Source organism: Condylura cristata, unplaced genomic scaffold (genome assembly GCF_000260355.1).
Source record: "Condylura cristata isolate star-nosed mole 26May11 unplaced genomic scaffold, ConCri1.0 scaffold00008, whole genome shotgun sequence".
NCBI classification, from domain to species: domain Eukaryota; kingdom Metazoa; phylum Chordata; class Mammalia; order Eulipotyphla; family Talpidae; genus Condylura; species Condylura cristata.
In genome coordinates this window covers 41087694-41109188 of record NW_004567109.1, presented here as the reverse complement: position 1 = coordinate 41109188, position 21495 = coordinate 41087694, and the positions used below count along the sequence as shown (strand labels likewise).

Sequence of the window (21495 nt, the reverse complement as noted above, 5' to 3'; positions counted from 1 at the left end):
TATAGATGGAAACTAGATTTTTTATTATGATCATAAAGTAGTATATACCACTGTCAAATTATAATGATGTATACTTTAAACATAATGCTATAAATCAATGTTATCTCACTCAAAAATTATTTTTAAGTATTTGTCATTTCACATCACTCTTTCACTTAAAGTCCTTCAGTGGCTCTTCATGTCATTTAGAATAAAATCTTAGGTCCTTTCTGGGTTACTTAGCCTTACAGAGTTTCCACTATTTATCTACTACAGGTAATTATCTATTTACCTATTACATCTTGAATTGCTCTTTCTCTCATCACACTCCCACCTCCTTTTTGCCACACTCATTTCTACTTTAGAGTACTCCCTTAACATGGAATGCTCTTTCTCAAATCTGACTCCTCTCTGTCACCTACCACTCAACATAAAAGGTCAACTCCTAGATAATGATTTACTACTCTGAAACTAGTATAGTCTTTCAGATATTCCCTTGCTCTATTTTAAACTTGGCACTTAATATTAACATTCCATTTTTCTTTTTGAAGCAATGTAGATTTTATGAGAATAGGAACTTGTTGGTCTGGCTTTATAAAATATCATCAGCACATAAAACAGTTATCTAAACATAAATGATACTCAAGAAATGTTTACTGAATAAGTTAACAAATTAATGGACATACTTTATCAGAAACCTGTTTCTTTATACCATTTTCCAAAATGTAGCAATAAAAGTGAACAAGGAGATTTTAAATTCCATTGAAATAAAACTTCAGTGAAGTTTGATATTTGAGTAAAAGTTAGAAATTAGTGGTGGGATGAGTTAAGACTTCATTGCAAGATTATAAAGCAGTTAAAAAATGATTGGGGTACTACAGAAATCCAGTTTCTCATACAAGGTTTACACACTATAAACTGTATAAAGTTTATATAGTTGTTATGCTATAAACTTTTGAAACAGCAGATTGGAAAAACAGAAATCTGAGCAAGAAAGAAAAGAGTATCTAAAAATTTCCACATGTAAGTTCTTATTTTTCGTATTAGTCCTTCATTTCACCTTCCCTTGTAGCTCCAGAAAGTCCATGTACATTATGTACTTATGTATCTGAATGTCAAAATAATTGCAGTGAAAGGACAGATTTGGAGAAAGATGCTTCAGGCAAGAGATTAAACAGGCAAAATTTGATTATTTATGCATTGGCCATGTGTATATATACATATATATATGACAGTTTTATTTCTAGACATCATTTTTATATATTCAGATGTAAACTATATCTTTGGCACTGAAAGCCCTAATGATACATCCTATATTTTATCTAGGGATAAAGCTAAAAGAGGTTACTTTTTCACCTTTCATGAAACCCAGGATTTTAGGTACACCCTCCATAGAGTATGTAGGATTTGTTAAGTAAAATGCTAAGGTACAGGCAAGTCTATGTTTCTTCAACACTGTTGAAGAAATAAGAAATAAAAATAAGGCAACTTTCTAAACACTTAAGTTTATATGGTCTACAGTTGTAAATTTAGGTTTGATTCACCTCTAACAAAGCTGTTGATATTTCTCAATTATGACAACTGTTTAATAAGCTATAGAGAAACAAGCAACTTCTTTCATGTCAAAGAATTTTTTCTTGAGTCGATGGATAAAATAATCAATGCTCATTCAAGTTTGGATACAGTTAAATCACAATTATGAGTTAGCATCTCAAAATTTGTCACCTAAAATATTTCTATTGTTAATACTTTGACCTAATTAAACCTTTCAAAAAATAAGCAAGTATTTTAATTTCCATTAAAGTTCTAAGAAAAACATGGCCACAGGTTCCTGAGGACTAAGTAGCAAATATCAATGATTGACGACAAGCGTCAATAAAATTGAAATATATATGTATGTAAAATATACATGTATATGTTTATATATACACAGTATAAAGATTGGTAGGTTTTTGTCTTTTTCTTGTCTGGCATCCATTTCCCTTTTTCTGATAGAAATTCAACTTTCTTAAGGGTATCTCTTATATATTATATTATGGGAAGCCTTGGAAATGCAAATCTCAAAGAGCATCACAGTTACAGGGAGTATTAAGAGGCTATGGTTGATTTCCTCAGAAAGGCATCAGCGGGTAACCTATTTTCTCATTATCTGGGAATTCTGTGCATCAATCCAGAACTCTCTAAGTTCCTATCCTCTCCTCAAATAAAGTTCTTCAGGGTCCTATTAATTTTATTAGACCCATATGTATTTCCAACAAATGTTCTTTACCTAAAGTGGTCAGTTAGTTATTGTGGCCTATTTAAAAACAAACAAACAAAAAAACACAACTGACAAATGTGAACCCACATTAAATAGAAAATTGTGGTCATGTGCTAGCCAACTAAATTTTTACTACTATACTACTATATTTGTCTAAATTTAAATTAAAGAAGCAATTTTAGTTATGAAGCATGCCTTTTCTTATCAAAGTAAGCCATTTTTCTTGAGTCAAGTATTACATATCACTTTGTTGTCTTTAGAATGCTTTCATATACATTCTGGTTATTTTAGTTTCATCACAATCCTAGCAGATGGACAGGAAGAAATTTGACTGCCTCTACTAAAGATGGGGACATTAAGGTACAAGAAGGTTAAATTATATGCCTGAGGTCATATGACTAACATGTGTAAAATATGTATTAAATTTAGGCCTTCTCTCCAGATTTCTCTATATTGTATTCTAATACTTCTGCAATAATAACTAAAGCCACTACTCTGTCAGAATACTTTCTGCTATTGTTTATAAATTTAACTTATTTAAAAAGAATTCCAAGTGAGTGAGTCACAAATCATTAAGTTTCAAAAGAATTTTGGAAAATTTATTCTTTCTACTTCTTTATACATAAATTTAAATGTACATTACATACAATGTATTAGGGAATAGATTATGGAGGAACCACAAAAATCTCATCGCATCCCAATTTGCAGAATCAGCATCAAATAGCTTTTTAATTGACATTAGTGAGAGAATTTTATAGCTATGCTTTAAGTTTTCCATTCTTTTTCTCTTATGGTGGTTGTCTTAGGTCCTGTTCTTGTAAAATACAGACACTATATTTATTTATGTATGTATTTAGGAGCTACTGATTCTCATGTTTTACAGAAAATATTTAGGCAGCTTGTTAGTACTGGTGCATATAACTGAATTGTCCCAAAATATTTTAGACATATAATTAATTCTAAAATTCTATTGGGGTAATTAGTGGCCATGTTATTGCTGTTGTGATTTTGTATAAGATAATGTAGTAAAGCTTCTCTCTTAACGTGCTAATTTGAGTAGAACTCTGAAAGCAATGAAGGAACAAGGCCTGTGTGAGCAGTAATAGTAGAGGAAAGAGCAGGGGCCAAGTTTCTGGACATAGAGCTTGCTTGGCTTTCATGTGCACACTCAGTGCTAACAGGTCTAATGCAGCTGTCATAGACCATTTGCTGCTCCTTGAATAGGTGCTCTATTTTACCTGTTGGCACATGGCAGGATTCATGAAAATTTTTATTGCTCATTTAGTTTCTGAAGAGTCACTGAGGATTTCTGCTCTTTTAATGGTCACTGACTGGAGCTAGACCATGACAAAAATTTTCATCTGTCTACAACGTCTTTGATGATTTTCTGACTGTTTCACATTGGGTGATCAGTGTTTGAGCCACACAATCTCATGAGGGTGGCCAACATGGAGTAGTGAGGATCATGCAAATGCTAGTCTGTAGCCCTTGCCGGGCACTTGGTTTCTTTCTCAGTGTCTGATTTTCTCCCAGGAGAAGCAACTGGATACATAGACATTATTTTTCTTTTTTCCTGGCCTCTCCCAGCCTAACTGAAAATATTCTGTATTAGATATAATGTTAGGAACATAATTCCATTTATATAACTGTAAGAAATTGAATTTCAACAATTGTTTTGAATTAAATACTGTTAAAACAAAATACTAAAGAAAAGAATTCTGATAAAGTGTAAGATCTACTGATCTGGCTCATGCTGAAGTGAAATCTGGGTCACAGGATGGCATTATCAATTAGCCTCCAGAAAACGAGCAAGTTCTGGTAATAGAGTGCTTACTTGTTAAATTCTAATTGTTTCTCTTTTTTCCCCCTGCTAATTATTTAAAAAATCTGCATGACTTCCCTACATGCACTTGTTTTGTGTCCCTCTCGCAGAATGTTTCTGGCACTTGGATAGAAAGCCAAAGCCTCACCATCCTCATATGTAAAAGTTCTCTTGAGGACTCTATCAGTGAAGTGTGTATGATTTTAAATCTCAAATAATTTGGAAGATTTTTAATATACAGAATTCCACAGTAAAGGTTATATTCTTGAGTTCCTTGTGATCAAACAGATTTTTGTAATCTATAGGAACCAAGTTCAAAATCCAGATGTAATATTTATCTTACTCATGGAATTTTTTAGCTTCATGACTATAATAGCATTTCTAAAGTGTACCACCAAAATTATAATGAACAAAAAGGTAGAAAATATGCAAGTTCTAGGGTATATCTGTACTATTAATTTGCTTTTTGAATTTTGGCATTATTTCTTCTCTTTAACTGTCTTCCTTTTGTCTCTTAAAAGAACAATATCTTGTCTCCTGATTTTAATTCTCATGTCTGGGAGGATGATTTTTAAATCCATCTCCTACTTGACCTCTCATTTTAAATTTTTTAAAAATGTATTCATTATATCATCCTTCATTTTTGTACAATGCATGGTTTCCCTATGAAATTCCCACCACCAATTCATCTATGCGCCATCACCATAGTCCCTTGTGCTCTTCCTACTTCTGTTTTGGTCCTTCTCCCTTCTCCTCTCCTACAGAATTTCTCATTTATAGTTGCTTGATGATTTTGATTTTTACTTTATTATAGTTACTTTTTTTCTGATTCCTTTTTTTTTTTTTGAGTTCCATTTCATGTTGTGTTTTCCTCTGCTGAACAGTTCTACTGAAATATTTTTATTTGATATATCAGTATCTAAAATTGAGCTGATCATTGGAATGTATCTAGAGCAAAGCAACCATGACGGTGAAGCATCAAGAAATACTGTCTTTAAAGAAGGTCCAGAAAACTTGGAAACTTGACTTGGGTAAGGATTCTAAGGTAAAGTATCAAAAGTCTTTTAAAATATTTTCAAGGATCAAGGCAATAAACCTGAAATATTGCTTCTAGAAATAATGCTTATTCTACTTGCCTGGCTATGGGTGGGTGGGTGGATGGGTAGACAGATAGATAGGTAGGAAAATAAAAACATCATCAATATACCATAGAACATTTTAATAATACAATGGTCTGCTTTCAGTTAGTGACTCCTTCCATTATTACAAATTTTTATGAAAAGTATGGATGACTTAAATGAGAATAAATAAAAATTTCTGAATTGGGTATAAAGTAGAGTTATGAGTTTCTGAAGAGAGTACATTCTGCTGAATTAAAGTAAAACTTCCCTTTAGTTATAAATTAAGCTTTTCTCTTCTTCTTAATGTAACCTATTCTGTCCTAATTCAAACATAATATTTGGTAATAGTTTTCAATAGAACTATAGCATCCCTTGTGGCATAAGAAAAGTTAATTAACTTTTCCACTCTTAATTTATTGCAATAATTGAAGACTAAAAAAAATAAACTCCATGACATCATTTATTCAAAAATTATATAACATTATGGCTCTATGAGTCCATGAAATACTCTAAGAAGTGGTGGCATTATCACAAATGTGTTAGGATAGCCATGCAGATCAAAAACCTATACCCACACTAGGAAAACCAAAGTGACTTTATCTTGTATTGATACCATCTTAGACAAATATTTGCCCCAGATTAGGAAAGTATTCAATTTCCTTGTTTCTTTCATGTTTGTATACCTGTATTCATGACCTAAATGCAACTCTAGAACAAAAGTGAATGTGACATGTACTTTCGGACATATGGTCATTAGTCACACAAAAGAAACACACTAAGAAGGGTATAAAACAATCTCTGCCAGGGTCGGTGGCATGGATCCTTTCTCAATCTGAAGTCCTGTCCCCTGATTTTAGTGCCAAGTAACATCATATGTAAGTTAATTTTAGTAAATGGTCAGTGTAGTTAATGGACAGGCCTGCTTTGTTCTTCAGACTACATAATCTTCTCAATTTGGAGGAATTTATTAATTCCCATAATTTTACAACCATTGTAGGCAGAGGGTTTTAAAATATTTTTTTTTGAAATAGAAATTTTCTTTGGAGATTTGAAATGGAAACAAATCATGCTATAACATTTTTTGTGGGTAACTGTTGGAGGATCAATATCCACACATAACTTGAAATGTTACAAACTTGTTTTTCATTGATTTGAAGTAACCAACATGGTAATATCCCTTCATTTGTGTTAGGAGAATCATAAGTACCAATTATCGATTATTTGTATTCCAGACATTCCATGTGTATGAATATTTTTCTAACCAAATATTCCCTCACTCTATTTGTTTACCTGTCTATCCAAAGAAGGCAGTACTATTATTTTACCAATTTTGCTAATGAAAAAAAAACCTTTGAGGTTTCCAGAAACCAAAATACCTTTGTTGACTGAATAGTAGTACTAGGATTTAACCCCATATTTGACAAGGACAAAGCTCAGGTTTGTATCTCTGCCATATTCCTAACATGAGGTACATACTCTTATTAAATAGAGAATATTTTGTAAATATGTTCCCATCTCCCTTTACATTTACTACTTTATGTAAATGAACTCAAATACCAAATTCACTTTTCATGTTTTTCAATATTAGTTTTTCTAAAGTTTTAATCTCTTTGTGACAGCTACTCTTGAATTTCAAGAATTTTCCCTGCAATTTTTCCCTTTATTGCTTTTTTTTCATATTTCCATTACTTCATACAAAATAAGATTCTGTCTAATGCTCTGTCTATAATTTTCAATTCTCAATTCAAAATATTAAGCAAAAGTAGCACTAAATTATAAGCTCTGTGGTTTTCTATCACTGTGTGAAAGCCATCAGTTTGTATTTTTTACCTTTACAGAAAACTAAGCAATACTATTCTCCCTCAAAAATCTTCCTGTTCTAAAAAAAAAAAAAAAAAAATGACCTGTTCTTTCATGTCTATTATTGCATCTTTCTGACATACTCTTGAAGTATCATTTCCTAATGCCATTCACCTTGACTTTTGGTTCTCTACCTGTTGTATAACATCTTACAAGTAGAGGATCATGACCAACTAGACTAACTCCAGTTTAAAGTCCACTTTAAAATTTGCTTCAGTTTAATTATTGCTATAATGTAGCATCAAGAAGACAAATGTCTGCCTCATTCAGCAAATCTGAAATAACATTAGTAATGTATCAGAGAAATATAAAGAGAACAATAAAATAAGATGGCAAACAAAAGTACTTAAATCTAACTTGGAAGATATGAATTACACAAGGGCACAACACTGTTGATAAGTCCTTAAAAACTTAATACATTGTCTTTGATCAAGAACAACTTTTCCTTATGAATCAATGATTCATGACATTTTGTTTGTTTACATTCAGGTAATTGCCCAAACAGAACTTCTGCCCCTTCCCCATTTGCTGCTGATAATCATAGCTCCACAGAGGTAGCTTGTCATGATTTTTTCTAGTTAGAGCAGTCCCATTTGTGTTATTAGCCCATAGCAAAGGGACTGGGTCAACAATGAACATGTGACACAATTAAGATCAATGAGACGTAAGAACAAGTTAACTTAGGAATTCTAAGGAGACACTTTCTTGACCAGAGACAAGAATTTTCAGAATACAGGTATTTTTCCTTTTGGATAGAGAACTATTCCAGTCATTCTAAAAATCAGTTTCAGGATAAAGTTGATACCACATAAAGAAGAAAAATACCAACTCTGGTTCCTATTCTGAGATGGACCTCCCACTTACCTGTCAATCAAGTCTACTTGTTTGATAACTTGGATTTCGTTTTCTGTTTCTTGAACCACATTGATGCATGCTTACTTTTATCTCTTAACTTCCCATTTTCTACTACTGCACAAATATATACATGTATTATTATGATCATATTTCAAGATTAGATAATGTGATCATATCTCAACATCAGATTCTTTACAAAAAACTAACTTACTGGGCTGTTTTGTGAAAGCAACAATATTGAATTGGGAAATTCATATTTAAAGAATTATGTAAAAGCTCTTTAAAATATATGAAGCATACAAGTAATAAAAACAAATTAATCATTTCTACTTAATTCTATCTAATAATTTGGAAAAGTATATTATTTGATTCATTTGTATTATTTTAGTTGTCAGTACAACAAATTTGGTTAATTTAACTAACCAACAAAACAAAACATTTAAAGATTTCTCTTCCTTGTCTACTTAAATTCCTGTGACTTACAGATAGAGAAGACTCCCCAGTGGCATTATCTACCTATTTGAATAAATCAAATAATGCTACATGCCTTTCAATAAATCCGTTTTATTCTCCTTACTTTCACCCACATGACCTAAACTCTTCAGCTCTGTGCAACTAACTGCCCTTTCTTCATCCATGTATACCATCTCAATTTTTGCATCTGTGATTTTGGTGAAGCTTTACCTCTATCCTTCCAGAATAAGACCCTTCTGTATACATAAGCTCTATCATAGAATTTGGCTCTGAACATACATTATTATACTGCCTCTTATGATTGTTTTGTTCTCTGTAACAGGTTGCCAAATTCTTGAGAACAAAAATTGAGATTTATTTTTCTTGTAATTCCCCAACTCTCAAATACTATTTAGCAGATATTAAATAAGCATTTGATTAAATCATTTGGTTTTTTTTTTTTTTTACTCAGTTACATGAATCTAGGAAAAAACTCTTAAATGCCTAGATTGGCCCAAGGTTGCCAGGTTTAACAATAACAACAAAAAAACACAGGATACATAGATAACTTAAATTTCACGTAAATTATAAATTGTTTTACATTAATTATTTAAATTGAGGTAGCATTAGGATTCCCCCTTCCCCATATTAGGTATCATCACTGTGATATAAATATCAAAACTTAATATTTAATGAATAATTATACTAAAGAATTGTCTGTTTTTTAGTTTAAAATTCAAATACCACTAAACTCTTTTTTTTGGTTCAATATTAGATTAGCCTGCCCCCACAAAAATATGTGAGCTTAATTTCTTTTTAAGTAGAGCAGTGACAACAAATACAATGAGTCTCTATTACATGTATGTCAAGGTGCATGCTCATATACAAGGAGGCAAAGATGAACAAGATGTCATTTCTGTCCTCCAGTAGTGAAACAGCCCATTTAGTCAAGTCTCTACTTGATGTGGTCCAAACTTTGTTCGACCTGGCCAAGCTCTCCTGAGCAAAGAGCATCAAAAATGAATCATTAGTTTTGAAGTATACATTAAATAATTCCTTCCTTTGAAATACTATATAAATGCCATGATTCATAATGCTAAATGAAAATAATTATTCATAATTTGATTAGTTCACTGTACTCAAATTTTGAAAATAAAGTTAGTTTTTATTATATAAGTTTGTTTTTTGAATTTCTATATACTTAACATGCAGCAGCAATAAAAAAGTATTGCCTGGAGCCCTCCAAGATGGCACAGCAGGTTAAAGCACAGCATTAAGAAGCTAAAGCCACTTTAGCATGAGTTCGATCCCTGCCTGGGAAGTGATACGCATGGTGCCACAGACCTTTCCTGACCTGCCCGCTGCTTCCCTCAGCAACGTACCTCGTCAATCTGCCTGTTCTGTTCCCCTCTCTGTCTCTGGTGAATCCTCTCACCAACCCTGCACCTCTGGCCTGTACCTCAGTTCTGTGTGCATAAATAAATAAATCTTTTTTAAAAAATGTACTGCTTGCCATAATTTTCCCCCTGAGCCATTATGTAACGCCTTCATAGGCAAATGACATAATGACTACCTAATTGGAGTCACTTGTAAAGAAGAGCCTTACGATCCAGCAGTTTAGCTTTTGAACCTCTCTGAAATGTAGTCTTGCTCTGTTTAAGCTAAACTCTTACTTTCAATTGTTTTTCAATGGAGAACAATCACAGGAGATATTTTCTTGGTACAATACAATGTGCGTGTATGTGTAAAAATTGTATTTATTTGGTGTATTCCATATAGTCAGTGACATTTTTAATTATCAAACATCCCAATTCCAGATATAATAGTATGTTTTCATATTATAATCAACTGTGTGTAAACATGCACCTTTTTTAGACTTATAACATGTAACTGAAGGTTTAAAAAAAATCTCACTTTTGTATACACCATACAGACTTAGTTCAGAATAAAGAGTATTATATTCTTCTTAGCTAAATATAAGCTATTGATTTTAACCCACTGTGTATTTTTAGAGGCTATTTTAAATTAAAACAATAGCACATGATCCTTAAAAGGATGATTTGCATGCATTTCAATTGGTCATCTAATATGAAGTTATAAGTGGGGTGGTACTATAAAGTAGTATCAGTTTGAATAATTTGTCAGTTATCTAAATAGAAGTCTATAATGATGAACGTCATTATATGAAGTATTTCAAAGTATGAATACTCATTTAGTATATATTAGTATACATTTTATGTTGTCAAAAATTACCTTGGGTAGCTCTTCAATTTGATTGGCATCTAGATAAAGCTCCTCTAATGTTCGTTCAAAGTTAAAGACCTCCTTTGGCACCTGCTGAAGGCTGCAGTGAGAGTAATCTAAAACGGAGATGATTTCCTCTTCACCTCGGAAACATCGGCACGGCACCAGACGGCCGATGATTTTCCGTTTGGTGGTCATCTCCAGGCACTGCACTAAAGAGAAACAGAAAGAACAAATGCTTAGTTGATTGCCTTTGAAAAGCATGTAATATGTAAAGATTCTGTTATAAATTTAACATATATTTTATAATTATAGAATTCATTGGAGCTTAAAAAGGACATAGCCATATACATCATTTAATCTTTAAACAACTGCAGAGTATGTGAGATCATTTTTATTCCCATTTAACAAATAAAGAAATGGATTAAGAGACTTCCCATTATAATATAGTTGTAATGGCAAACTTGAACCAGAATACAATTCTGACTCACAGTAATGCTATTAACATGGCTGTACTCTCACTTGAAACATGGGTTTACAGTATTTTAAATATATATATACAAATTGCAGTGTTGAAGAGCCACCTCCAGAACTTGTTGAATAAAAAATATACTTCTCTCATTTCAATAAAAATATTCAATAGTCAAGTTTCACTCCTAAGGTTTATAAACTCATTCTTTTTCTTTTTTATAACAGTTTGTTTTTACATCATTTTTTTCATCTCATTTTCAATCCCCTTGGGTTTCCCATCACCAAATCACCCATGTGCCATCACCATAGTCCAGTGTATTTCCCTCTCCATGCTGTTTTGATTCCATACCCCACTCCACCCCAACAAAATGTCTCTAGTATATAGCTGTCCATCATTATCATTATTTTCTCGCCTGTTCCAGCATATTCCTGCTATGAGAGAAACCATCCGGTATTTTTCCTTTTCTTTCTGGCTTATTTCACTAAGCATAATTTTTTACAGTTCCATCCATGTTGCTGCAAAAGAAATGTGTTTTTTGATTGCTGAGTAATATTCCATTGTGTATATGTACCACATCTTTTTAATGCAGTCTTCCATTTTTGGGCATTTGGAGCTGTTTCCATGTCTTCCAATTGTGAATAAAGCAGCAATAAAACATGGGATGCAGGTATCATTTTGAATCAGTGTTTTTGTGTCTTTTGAGTAGATAACCTAGGAGTGGGATTACTGGGTCGTAGGGAAGCTCCATGTTTAGCAGACTGAGGAACCTCCAAACAGTTTTCCATAGTGGTTGTACTAGTTTGCATTCCCACCAGCAGTGCAGGAGAGTTCCTTTTTCTCCACATCCTCACCAACATTTGTTGTTGCTAGTTGTTTGAAGATGTGCCATTCTCACTGGGGTGAGGTGGTTTTAATTTGCATCTCCCTTATTACAAGTGATGTTGAACATTTTTTCATATGCTTTTTGGCCATCTTCATTTCCTCTTTGGAGAAGTGTCTTTTTAGCTCTTCTGCCCATTTGTTGATGGGGTTGCTTATTTTTGTTGCTTATTATTTTGTTCTCTGTATATTTCTGTGATCAATCCTTTATTGCTAGTTTTGTGTGAGAAAATATTTTCCCAATCAGTGGGATGCCTGTTTGTTTTTGTAATGTCTCTTTTGCTGTATAGAAGCTCTTTAACTTGATGTAGTCCCATCTATTTATCCTTGCCTTCACTATCGTTGTATTGGGCGCTCTATCTTTAAAGATGTCGCTGAAGTGTATGTCGTGTAGTTTTTGGCCCATCTTTGCTGCCAGGTATTTTATGGTTTCCGTTCTTGTAGTTCTTATATCTATGTCTTTAATCCATTTCGAGTTGATTTTTGTGTATGGTGAGAGGTAGTGATCTAGCTTCAGTTTCTTGCATGTAGCTTGCCAGTTTTCCCACACCATTTGCTGAACAAGCTTTTTTTGTTCCATTGTATCTTCTTTACTCCTCTGTCAAAGATTAGCTGTCCATAAACCTGTCGGTTTATATCTGGATTTTCTATCCAAATCCACTGGTCTATAGGCCTATTCTTGTTCCAAAACAATGTAGTTTTGATTATTATGGCTTTGTAGCATAGCTTGAAGTTTGGGATTGTAATGCCTCCATTCTCTTTCTTCCTAGTCATAAGAGTTTTGGCTAATTGAGGTCTTCCATTGTTCCATAGGAATCTCATCAATATTTTTTCTATTTCTTTGAAGAATGTCATTGAGACTTTTATTGGGATGGCATTAAATCTGTATATCACTTTTGGCAGGATGGCCATTTTGATGATATGAATTCTCCTAACCCATGAGCAGGGGATGTCTTCCATTTCTTGGTGTCTTCTTGTATTTCTTTTAGCAGTGTTTTGTAATTTTCTTTGTATAGTGCCTCAAGCCGGCCCAGTGGGGAGCACTGGACCTCAGGGTTATGAGTGTCTCGGAGGGAGGTGGATAAGGATTCGGCTCAATGAATGACAGAACGACATGACTTCAAGAGTGCATATCTGAATGTAATTTGGAGAAGTAAGCCTTCACATTTATACAGTATTTTTTTTTCAGTAACACCTTGAGTCCTAATTCTGCATGCCCCCCAGTTATGCAGGCTGTCAGTCCTCCCTTAAGGCCTCCAGGGCTCTTTGTGCCCACTCAGAGCAGTTGCTCCCTGAGCAGTCTTTCCCTACCTCTTGGGAGATTGTTAATGAGCCTGTTTTTGATTAAGTCTGACCATTTTTTTCTCCCCCACTTATCTCAGGGACTTCGTGAACTTGCTGGCCCCACCTTAGTGACTAATGCCGGGAACAAGCCTCCAGGCCTATGCTGTGGTGGTGGGTGAAAGGACTGCAAGCCTTGCAGCTGCCCCAGGCACCAGATCACCAGATTTTCCTCTCCACCTCCTGGGCTCCATGTGCCCACTTGCGTAGTCTTCCCACAGCGTGGGTTCCACTCACTGAGTGGAATTAGCCAGAAGTCTCTGCCTGCAGCACTAGTGCCTGGGCGCTCCCCAGGTCGGAGCTGCAGGGTTCTGCTTATCCTGTCTGTGGCGCTTCCGTATAGGAGTTACCTTATCGGAACTACCCAATCGCTGATTCTCCCTCAGTCATCTTCCTTCTAGTGAGTCCAGGGTGTTCTCATTTGGGTTGAAACTCATAGTATGTAAGTCTATATTCCGTTTTCAGTCCTAAATTCCTGCGCGAGCCTGAATGCAGTGATCTCAGTGTCTTTACTCTGCCGCCATCTTGTCCAATGTCTCATTCTCTTTTTAAGCCATTTCATTCCACTACTCAGCACATATTTATTGAATTACTGTCTTCCAAGCATTGATCTCACAACTGGGGATAAAGTGATAGATTGAACCAGGTCCCTGTTTTCATGAAGCTTATATTTGATTAGACCTACTCATTCAGAATGAGGACCCATGACTTATAGGAGATAACTACTTGAAACCATGGTAGAAATTCCTGTAATATCTCTAACATCTTTCTTTACTTCCTCTAGTTTAAATTACCTAAACACCATAAAAATCTTGAACAGAATTGTATCAAAACTCCTACACCACTTTATTATCTATTTTTATTTATCTATTGTTATTAATGTCATTCTTTTAAAACTGTAAGCCTATTGAAAGTAGAAACTGTGTTTTGTTCAACTATATATTTGTCTTGATGTCCCATATTAAGACATTCAATAGCAAATAAATACTGAACAAATGAGAGAATAAATGGATATGGTTGGGACATCACCCTAGCTAGTGATAATTTGCTTAAAAAGTTTGTCATTCTTAATAAAAGGTCATTGTGTCTGTGCTTCCCCAAGAAGAGTAACTAGTAACTCTGAGTTTCTAGTGAGCACTAATCAATCGCTAAGTGTATTAATTTCCTAGGCATTAGGTGAGTTCTTGAGATGGGGGCTTTTCTTACTCATCCTGAAGTTCACAAGAATTTGCCAACTACAGAAATAGTTTTGAATGAACATCCATTTGAAGCTTGCATTTTATTTGTTGATTGACCTGTGCTTGGCAATATAGTTATTGCTCAAATAGAAAATAGTGATTATTTAAGAACAATAAATTATATCAAATTCACAGGCAAACAGAAGAGCATTGCTTAAGAGATGTTAGCTATTCCACCAAAGCCATTCTAATTTCACTCTATAAGTCATAAAATTAATAAAATGATATTTTGAGGACAGGTTCATGAGTAAGCTCTTATTATTGGTTATTTGCAAAAGGTAATTTGTAGAAGGCTGAGTAAGAATATTATAATGATGCCATTTTTCTCTATTATCCTCCATTTCTCTAACTCCTACACTTCTGAGAACCTGAATCATAAGGTTTGGTAAATGTTATTTTACTTGATGTTCCTGTAAGTTGGTGTCTTCCATGTCCCACCTGTGATTTGGCACATATTAGGCATCCATAAGTGTACCTGTCACTTTTTCCCTCCCTCAAGTTATCCTTTGGTAGTACCACATGTTCTTGCCATTTCCAGACATGATACATCTCTGTCATTCTGATATGAGGCCCTTGGGACATGGTCTTTTTTGTGTTTGTGAATTAACCTAAACCTTGTTTGTTACCTTCAGTTGAAAACCAATGAATCTTGGTCAACCAGTACCTTACTTCCCATTACACTACCCTGGACATCAACCCCATATGCCAGGACATCCCTCAATTCTAAGCCCCACGTATATCTCATGAAAGTTGCTGCTCCTTCCTCATTTTGTGATCCACAATAAGCATTACTTGCTAGAATATAGTTATTGGTGCTTTCAAAATTTGTCTGGGATTAATAAGTGGAAACCAAACAAAGAACCATCAGGATCAGTAGACATCCTAGATTTTCTCTTTGCCATCATTTTGTGAATTCTGCATTTCCTTTCTGGTATTATAGTTCCTATTTTCTGCATCCTATGTCTTTATTGTTTCTAGACTGATTCAGTTTGCTGAAACATATAATCTAGTAACACGTTCAAAAAGGTTCTACATCTGAATGTGGCTTTATTTTATCCAGAAACGTTTGGAAGTTTGGATGGATAATATGCTTCCAGGTAAGAAATAATTTTCCTTTGTAACTTGAAGTGATTTTTAATTTATTATTTTCTAGCTTTTAAGGTTGTTGTCAGGAAATCCATTTCAATTTAAAACTATTTAAGATCTTGTTTCACACCCACTTTCTCCTTCATAGAACATTTTACAACTTTTATCTTTAGTTTTTCACAATTCATGACAATGGGCTTTGATGTGTGTTTTTAATCCATTATGCTGTATACTACATCAACCGTTCACTCTGAAAACATTTATCTCTCAAATATGTTAAATTTTATGTTATTATTTATGTGATCATTTCTTCCTCTTGTTTGGTTTTGTTTCCTCATACTCTGCAATCATAACTAATTGAACTAGGACCTACTTTTTAAATTCATCTTGTAATCTAATAACTCTCTTTTTTTATGACTGCATGTTTGTCTTTTTATTCTATTTTTCTCAAGTATACCTTCTAAATTCATATGCTGATAGCATATTTTTCCCTATCCAAGAGTTATTTGTTGCTTCCTGCTTGTTCTTTTTCATCATACCTTGTGATGAAAGGTGGCATTTCATTTCTCTTAGACGATTTTAATTATATACTTTTTGTCTTCCCTCTGCCTCTTATTTCTGTGTTCTGTGTTATGTTATTTTCTTTTCTAACAGAGGTTTTCCACAAATATCTGGTGATTCCTGACTGTCCTTCAGTATTAAAAAGCGAAGCTCTAAAAGTTAATTGGAAGCTTTATATGCATGACAGGTTTCATTGCAGGATGATCTGGCAAAAAGTCAAAAAAATACCACCAAAACCTCTGGCCTTTTACTTGGAGAATAGCCATGTAGTTTTGTATAGAAATGATTTCAGTAATTTTCCTATTTTCAGTACTAACTCTACTCAGATCCTTGTCTGAGACGATATCTCTAGTCTGTAGAGTAAATTTATTTTTATAGAACTTTTATGGACACTTTACATATAGCTAATATGGTTTATAATACAGATTAACATAAAGTATATTTTCTCTCCCTGTTATGTTAAAGTCCATTGAAATTTCTTCCTCCCTGTGTTTCTGCTTCTATTTTCTCTTTCCTAGTGAGAATATGCACTTTAACATTCCTTTCAATTCCAACGAGTCTTGGATATAAAATAGATAAATAAGGACAGTAGGAGATTGACTTCTGTGGTTAAAAGAAAACTTTCCTCTAATCCCTTTCATACTTTTAATCCCCTCCAATTTGACCAACTCTTAGGAGTAAGGATCAGGAAACTACATCATTTTTCCTTTGGGGTTCTTTAATATCATATTTCTGACATTTATACTTTTATTTCAGTTCCTCCATTCACTTTTTTTTAATCTATTTGTTACTGCATACAAACTGGGGTACAGGGCCATGTCCAGACTATTCAACAATATGTATTTGCGGAAGGTTATATTTAATCTGGTTTAGAACAGATAATCTTAAAAATATTAGCTATATCAGTAAATGAATATGAGCGCTAAAGATGACTATAATCACTTTCATTTGTATATTTTTATAAAATTTCAAATCAGCTTAAAATCTATACCTTGTTTTTACACAAGAAATACACATTCATCTATTCATATATTTTAATAAACTAATTAAGGTTTAGTGAGTCTGTAATATGCATAAAGTGATGAACAGAACCATTCGTATGGCTCTTATAATTCATTACCCAGAAGTCACTAATTTTTTTTTCCACAGACCTTGAATTACATTAACAGTGTATATATATGTAGATCAGAGTACAAAAATTTACTAAGACACAAATTTATCAGTAGAGTCAGTCTCTCTCTCTCACTCACACTCGCACACTCACACACACACACACACACCAGTTATTTATTTATATAATAGTTTATAGGTCAAAACAGAATAAAAACATGCCAGTGAGGGAAATAACACTGTTCTCTTGAGTGATCAGTTTTAAAGAGTTTGTTGACTGTCAAGAAGATGAAAGTATAGAAAGGGAAAGTGTTTCAGGCATTGAAAAGGGTGCAAAACACAAAATATACATGCATATTACATGCATATATTTTCTTTTTTTCTGAAATAAGGAGCTTCTAAGAAGGGGCGCCGATTCATGCAATATGTTTAGACATTGACTCACGCAAAATCTCATTTCTTGTGTTAGCACAGATTCTTGGCACACTTTCAATAGAGAATTTCTTAAACTTTCATTAGGTTTAAGGGTGTTTTACAAAGTAAGAGGAAAATAGGTATCCATTTCTTCCTGTTAAGATGCTTTCAATAAATTCTTTGAAATTAAAGATCATTCTTTTCTGCATTCCCATAGTACTGCACAGATTCCTTTCTCTTTTGAATCACATTTCAAAAATCTAATTTGAATAGCTAAAGAGGATTTCTCTTTGTCGACATTACAGAGTGCAGTCAGCAACCTTCTTTTAAAAAATTTCAGAGTCAAATGCATTTAAATAGCAAGGTTTGCTTACATGACTTAACCTAGGTGATGGGACATAATCTTGCTACATCCTTCTCATCCTTTTTTACTGATAATTTAAACAAATGACAATTTCAACCACTGAGAATTATCCAGCAGTGCTTGACCCAAGCTGTAAGAACATTTGCTTCAAAATTCCCACTTTTCAATATCTTTGCATTTCCTATGAATTTAGACCCATCTCTCTCCATGCTATCCTTGATCAATATTTCATACATGGAAAGAAAAGGAAAAAAGGAAAGTTCAACTTTTCCAAGATTTGCTATGATAAATAATCTGGCTGTCCTCAAAGACTGTCACAATCCTCCATTTTTTCAAATGAGAAGTGTTTCTAATTTATTCACTGAGAATGCTTTGCTTCACTAAGTATGCCATGGGGATATGGAAACCTGCCAAGCTCTCTTCATGTCCTACTTCAAGAAACAATCTTTAAAACCATTACTTAATCTCAAGTAGATCTAACCCTCTTATTGAGACAACATCCATGGTGATTCTGACTCCAAATGGAACATCTGAAATTCATTTGTTTTCTGACTGCCGACATGAACATATTTCAAAAATACTCAGATTTCATGGGTTTGTTTTCAGCTTATTACAATATTTGAAAGTCTAGAGTTGTACATAATTTAATTTGAGGTTTCTCTTCATGAAGATCTGTGGGTTGCTATTAGTCTAACCCCTCTTATGGTTTTAATGCTGATGTTAGCACATCAGCAATCAAATAAGAAATCAATAGTGAAAACATAGAGCTTGGTGCCAAAAAGGAGTTATTAAATATTTCTAAGATCTACTTGAGACAAGCTATTCCTTTTAAGAATGATAATGCTTCTGTTCTCTTTATCTATATTCTTCCCAGGAATTTTCATCTACTAATTTCAAAAAGTGTCTTTCTAAGAATGATTCCTAATATAAACCATCATCACTGATTTTGCTTCTACTGATTAATGACCTATTTATCTTTAAATAAAACCCAGGACTTGAAAATATTTGCTAAGTTCTTACTTGATACCAGACATCATAGTTTCCTTCTTGATTTCTGTTTTGATTAAATAACTGTTTTAATTATTTTGATTCTGTACATTTGAGTCATCTCCACTGCTCCTTCTTTCTTTCATTCTATAAAAACAGCTTCCCCTTCCCTTACTTATCATTCAGTCAATCCAGTTGAGACCTTTACATTTCTTAGATTTATTGCCAAATGTAACACTGTACAAAAGTATACTGTTTCTGGAAGTTTTTTCTTTATTATCCTTTATTCAACAAATATTTATTAAATATTTACCATGTTTTAAATACTGGGCTACATGCTGGGAAACACCTGTAAGTAAAAAGGATTGTTCCTGCTCTGAATTCACTGGAGAGTAAGGGCGATAAATATGAATGAAATCTTATGCAAGTAAATATCTAATTGCACATTATTATGATTGCTGTAAAGGAAAATGCTAGGTTTATATATTTTATATATTAACACATACATTAAATATTTTAATTAGACCCCTAAAATGCCTGTCCATTCCAAAGTTCTAGAAATTTCACTGAACTTATTTTTTTAACAGTACCATTTTCCTGTTCATGGCCCTGGATTATATCTTCCTTAAAACTAAGCAACATACATTAGCATATTTAGGACATAGAGTGGTCTTGTGGTAGAGAAACATGCCTACCACCTTTGCTTCCAAAATCACTTTTTAAATTTGCAAAGCTTATCATAGTAGTTAAAGATTAATATTTTAATGAGACATTTTAGAAAGTTAGCATGTGAGATTTTCTTATCTTATTACTTAACCTCTCTTTAATCTAACTTTTCAACTAATATATTTTACCGGTACTTCCATAAATACACTTTCACAATTCTATGCCTTATATCACTGAATGCCCGTGTCAATTTTCTTCATCTGTGTCAATTCTAACAATCTATGGTATCATCATTATTTCATTAGATGTTATATTCAATGATCTAATTCGTTGCTTATTATAATTTGTTCATAGGTTATAAAACATCATAGTAGCTCATGTTACAGAAAACTGTGAATAGGAACATCTTGAAATGATAAATAGAATATTCTGTCTTATGCTTGAACTTACTCAGGTCATTACCTAGTAGTCATAGTGCATGCTATTAAAAATATAAAATTTCAATCACTTACTGAAGATCAAATTCTCCTTTTTGAAAACTTTTCTACTTTTCTACTTTCAGATTATAATTAATTGCTTTCCTTGTCCTCCTCCTCCTCAACAATGTGATTGTCATCTTAACACAGAATACTTTAAAGAACATGAACATACAGAATCAATCTGGAAAAAAATCAGAGAAAAGATTTGTACCAAGTAATCACAAATAGACACTCAAAATCTCTCTTTAATATGTCACATAGTTGACAGTATTTTAGTATTTCTTTACCCTGGGATCTTTATCTATTGTCTTACTTAAAAATACAAATGAAACTGTAAATAATAGAAAACAAGCTTCAAATTTAGATTAAGGAAAAAATTCTAATTCTATAGTAAACTGCTATGTTTCTTAAAGAATTCTGCTTTCAAGAAGTTGTGAGTGGCAATCAATTGCAGAATAAAGAAACACATTTCTAAGCATTAGGGAGGGTATTCTCTAGATCTAATTTCATAAATTGATACTATAAAGCAATGCATTTTTGGAATAATATCTGAAAGATTGCTCATAATAGCAATACAGAATAAAAGAATGGAACATAAGTAGGATAGAACATTTTATTTAGTAGAATTTCAGGTTTAGTGGGAAATTTAGTCTAATCATTAGCCTTACTTAGTTAATAGCTATAAACTTAATGTTTCCTGAGCTTTTTTATACTGCAGTCTAATGATTTATTTTCTAATGAGTTATTAAATATCAATTACTAAGCATAATTTATTGAGAAGCTAGAGATTGACATAATGCATTTATATGTAGTTTAATCAAACATTTAATGAAAATTTGGATATATATATCTATATATATGTTTTTATTTTTGTAATAAGTTAATTCTATGTGGAACACTTCACACCTGCTTCTAGCGACTCTAGTGGGGGCTTTGATAGCTGTCTTCTCTCAGGAATTATTTTATTTTGTTCTTTGATAAAATATATATGAGTATGCCCCCCCCCCGGTAGCACAGCTGGTTAAAGCACAGCACTGAGAAGCTAAAGCCACTTGAACATGAGTTCGATTCCCGCCCACCCTGGAGGTGACCCACATGGCGTGGCAGACCTCTCCTAACCTCCCCTCTGTTCCCCTCAGCATTGTACTTCATCATTAATCCTCTCTGCTTCCCACTCTGTCTCTGGTGAATCCTCTCACCACTCCTGTACCTCTGCCTGCACCCCAGCTCTGTATGAATAAATTTACATCTATTTATCTATCTATATATCTTTATATATATATGTATATTATATATATATATGA

The 21495-nt window shown here is 33.3% G+C and overlaps 1 protein-coding gene across 1 annotated transcript in view; it reads right to left on the bottom strand.

Moving 5' to 3' along the window:
* LRRC7 (leucine rich repeat containing 7) overlaps nt 1-21495 on the bottom strand; it is a 378921-nt gene that overhangs the window by 225644 nt on the left and 131782 nt on the right. Inside the window, exon 3 of the mRNA XM_004679111.1 lies at nt 10604-10806. Within this exon, the coding sequence (XP_004679168.1) occupies nt 10604-10806 (203 nt within the window). The remainder of the gene's footprint in view (nt 1-10603; nt 10807-21495) is intronic.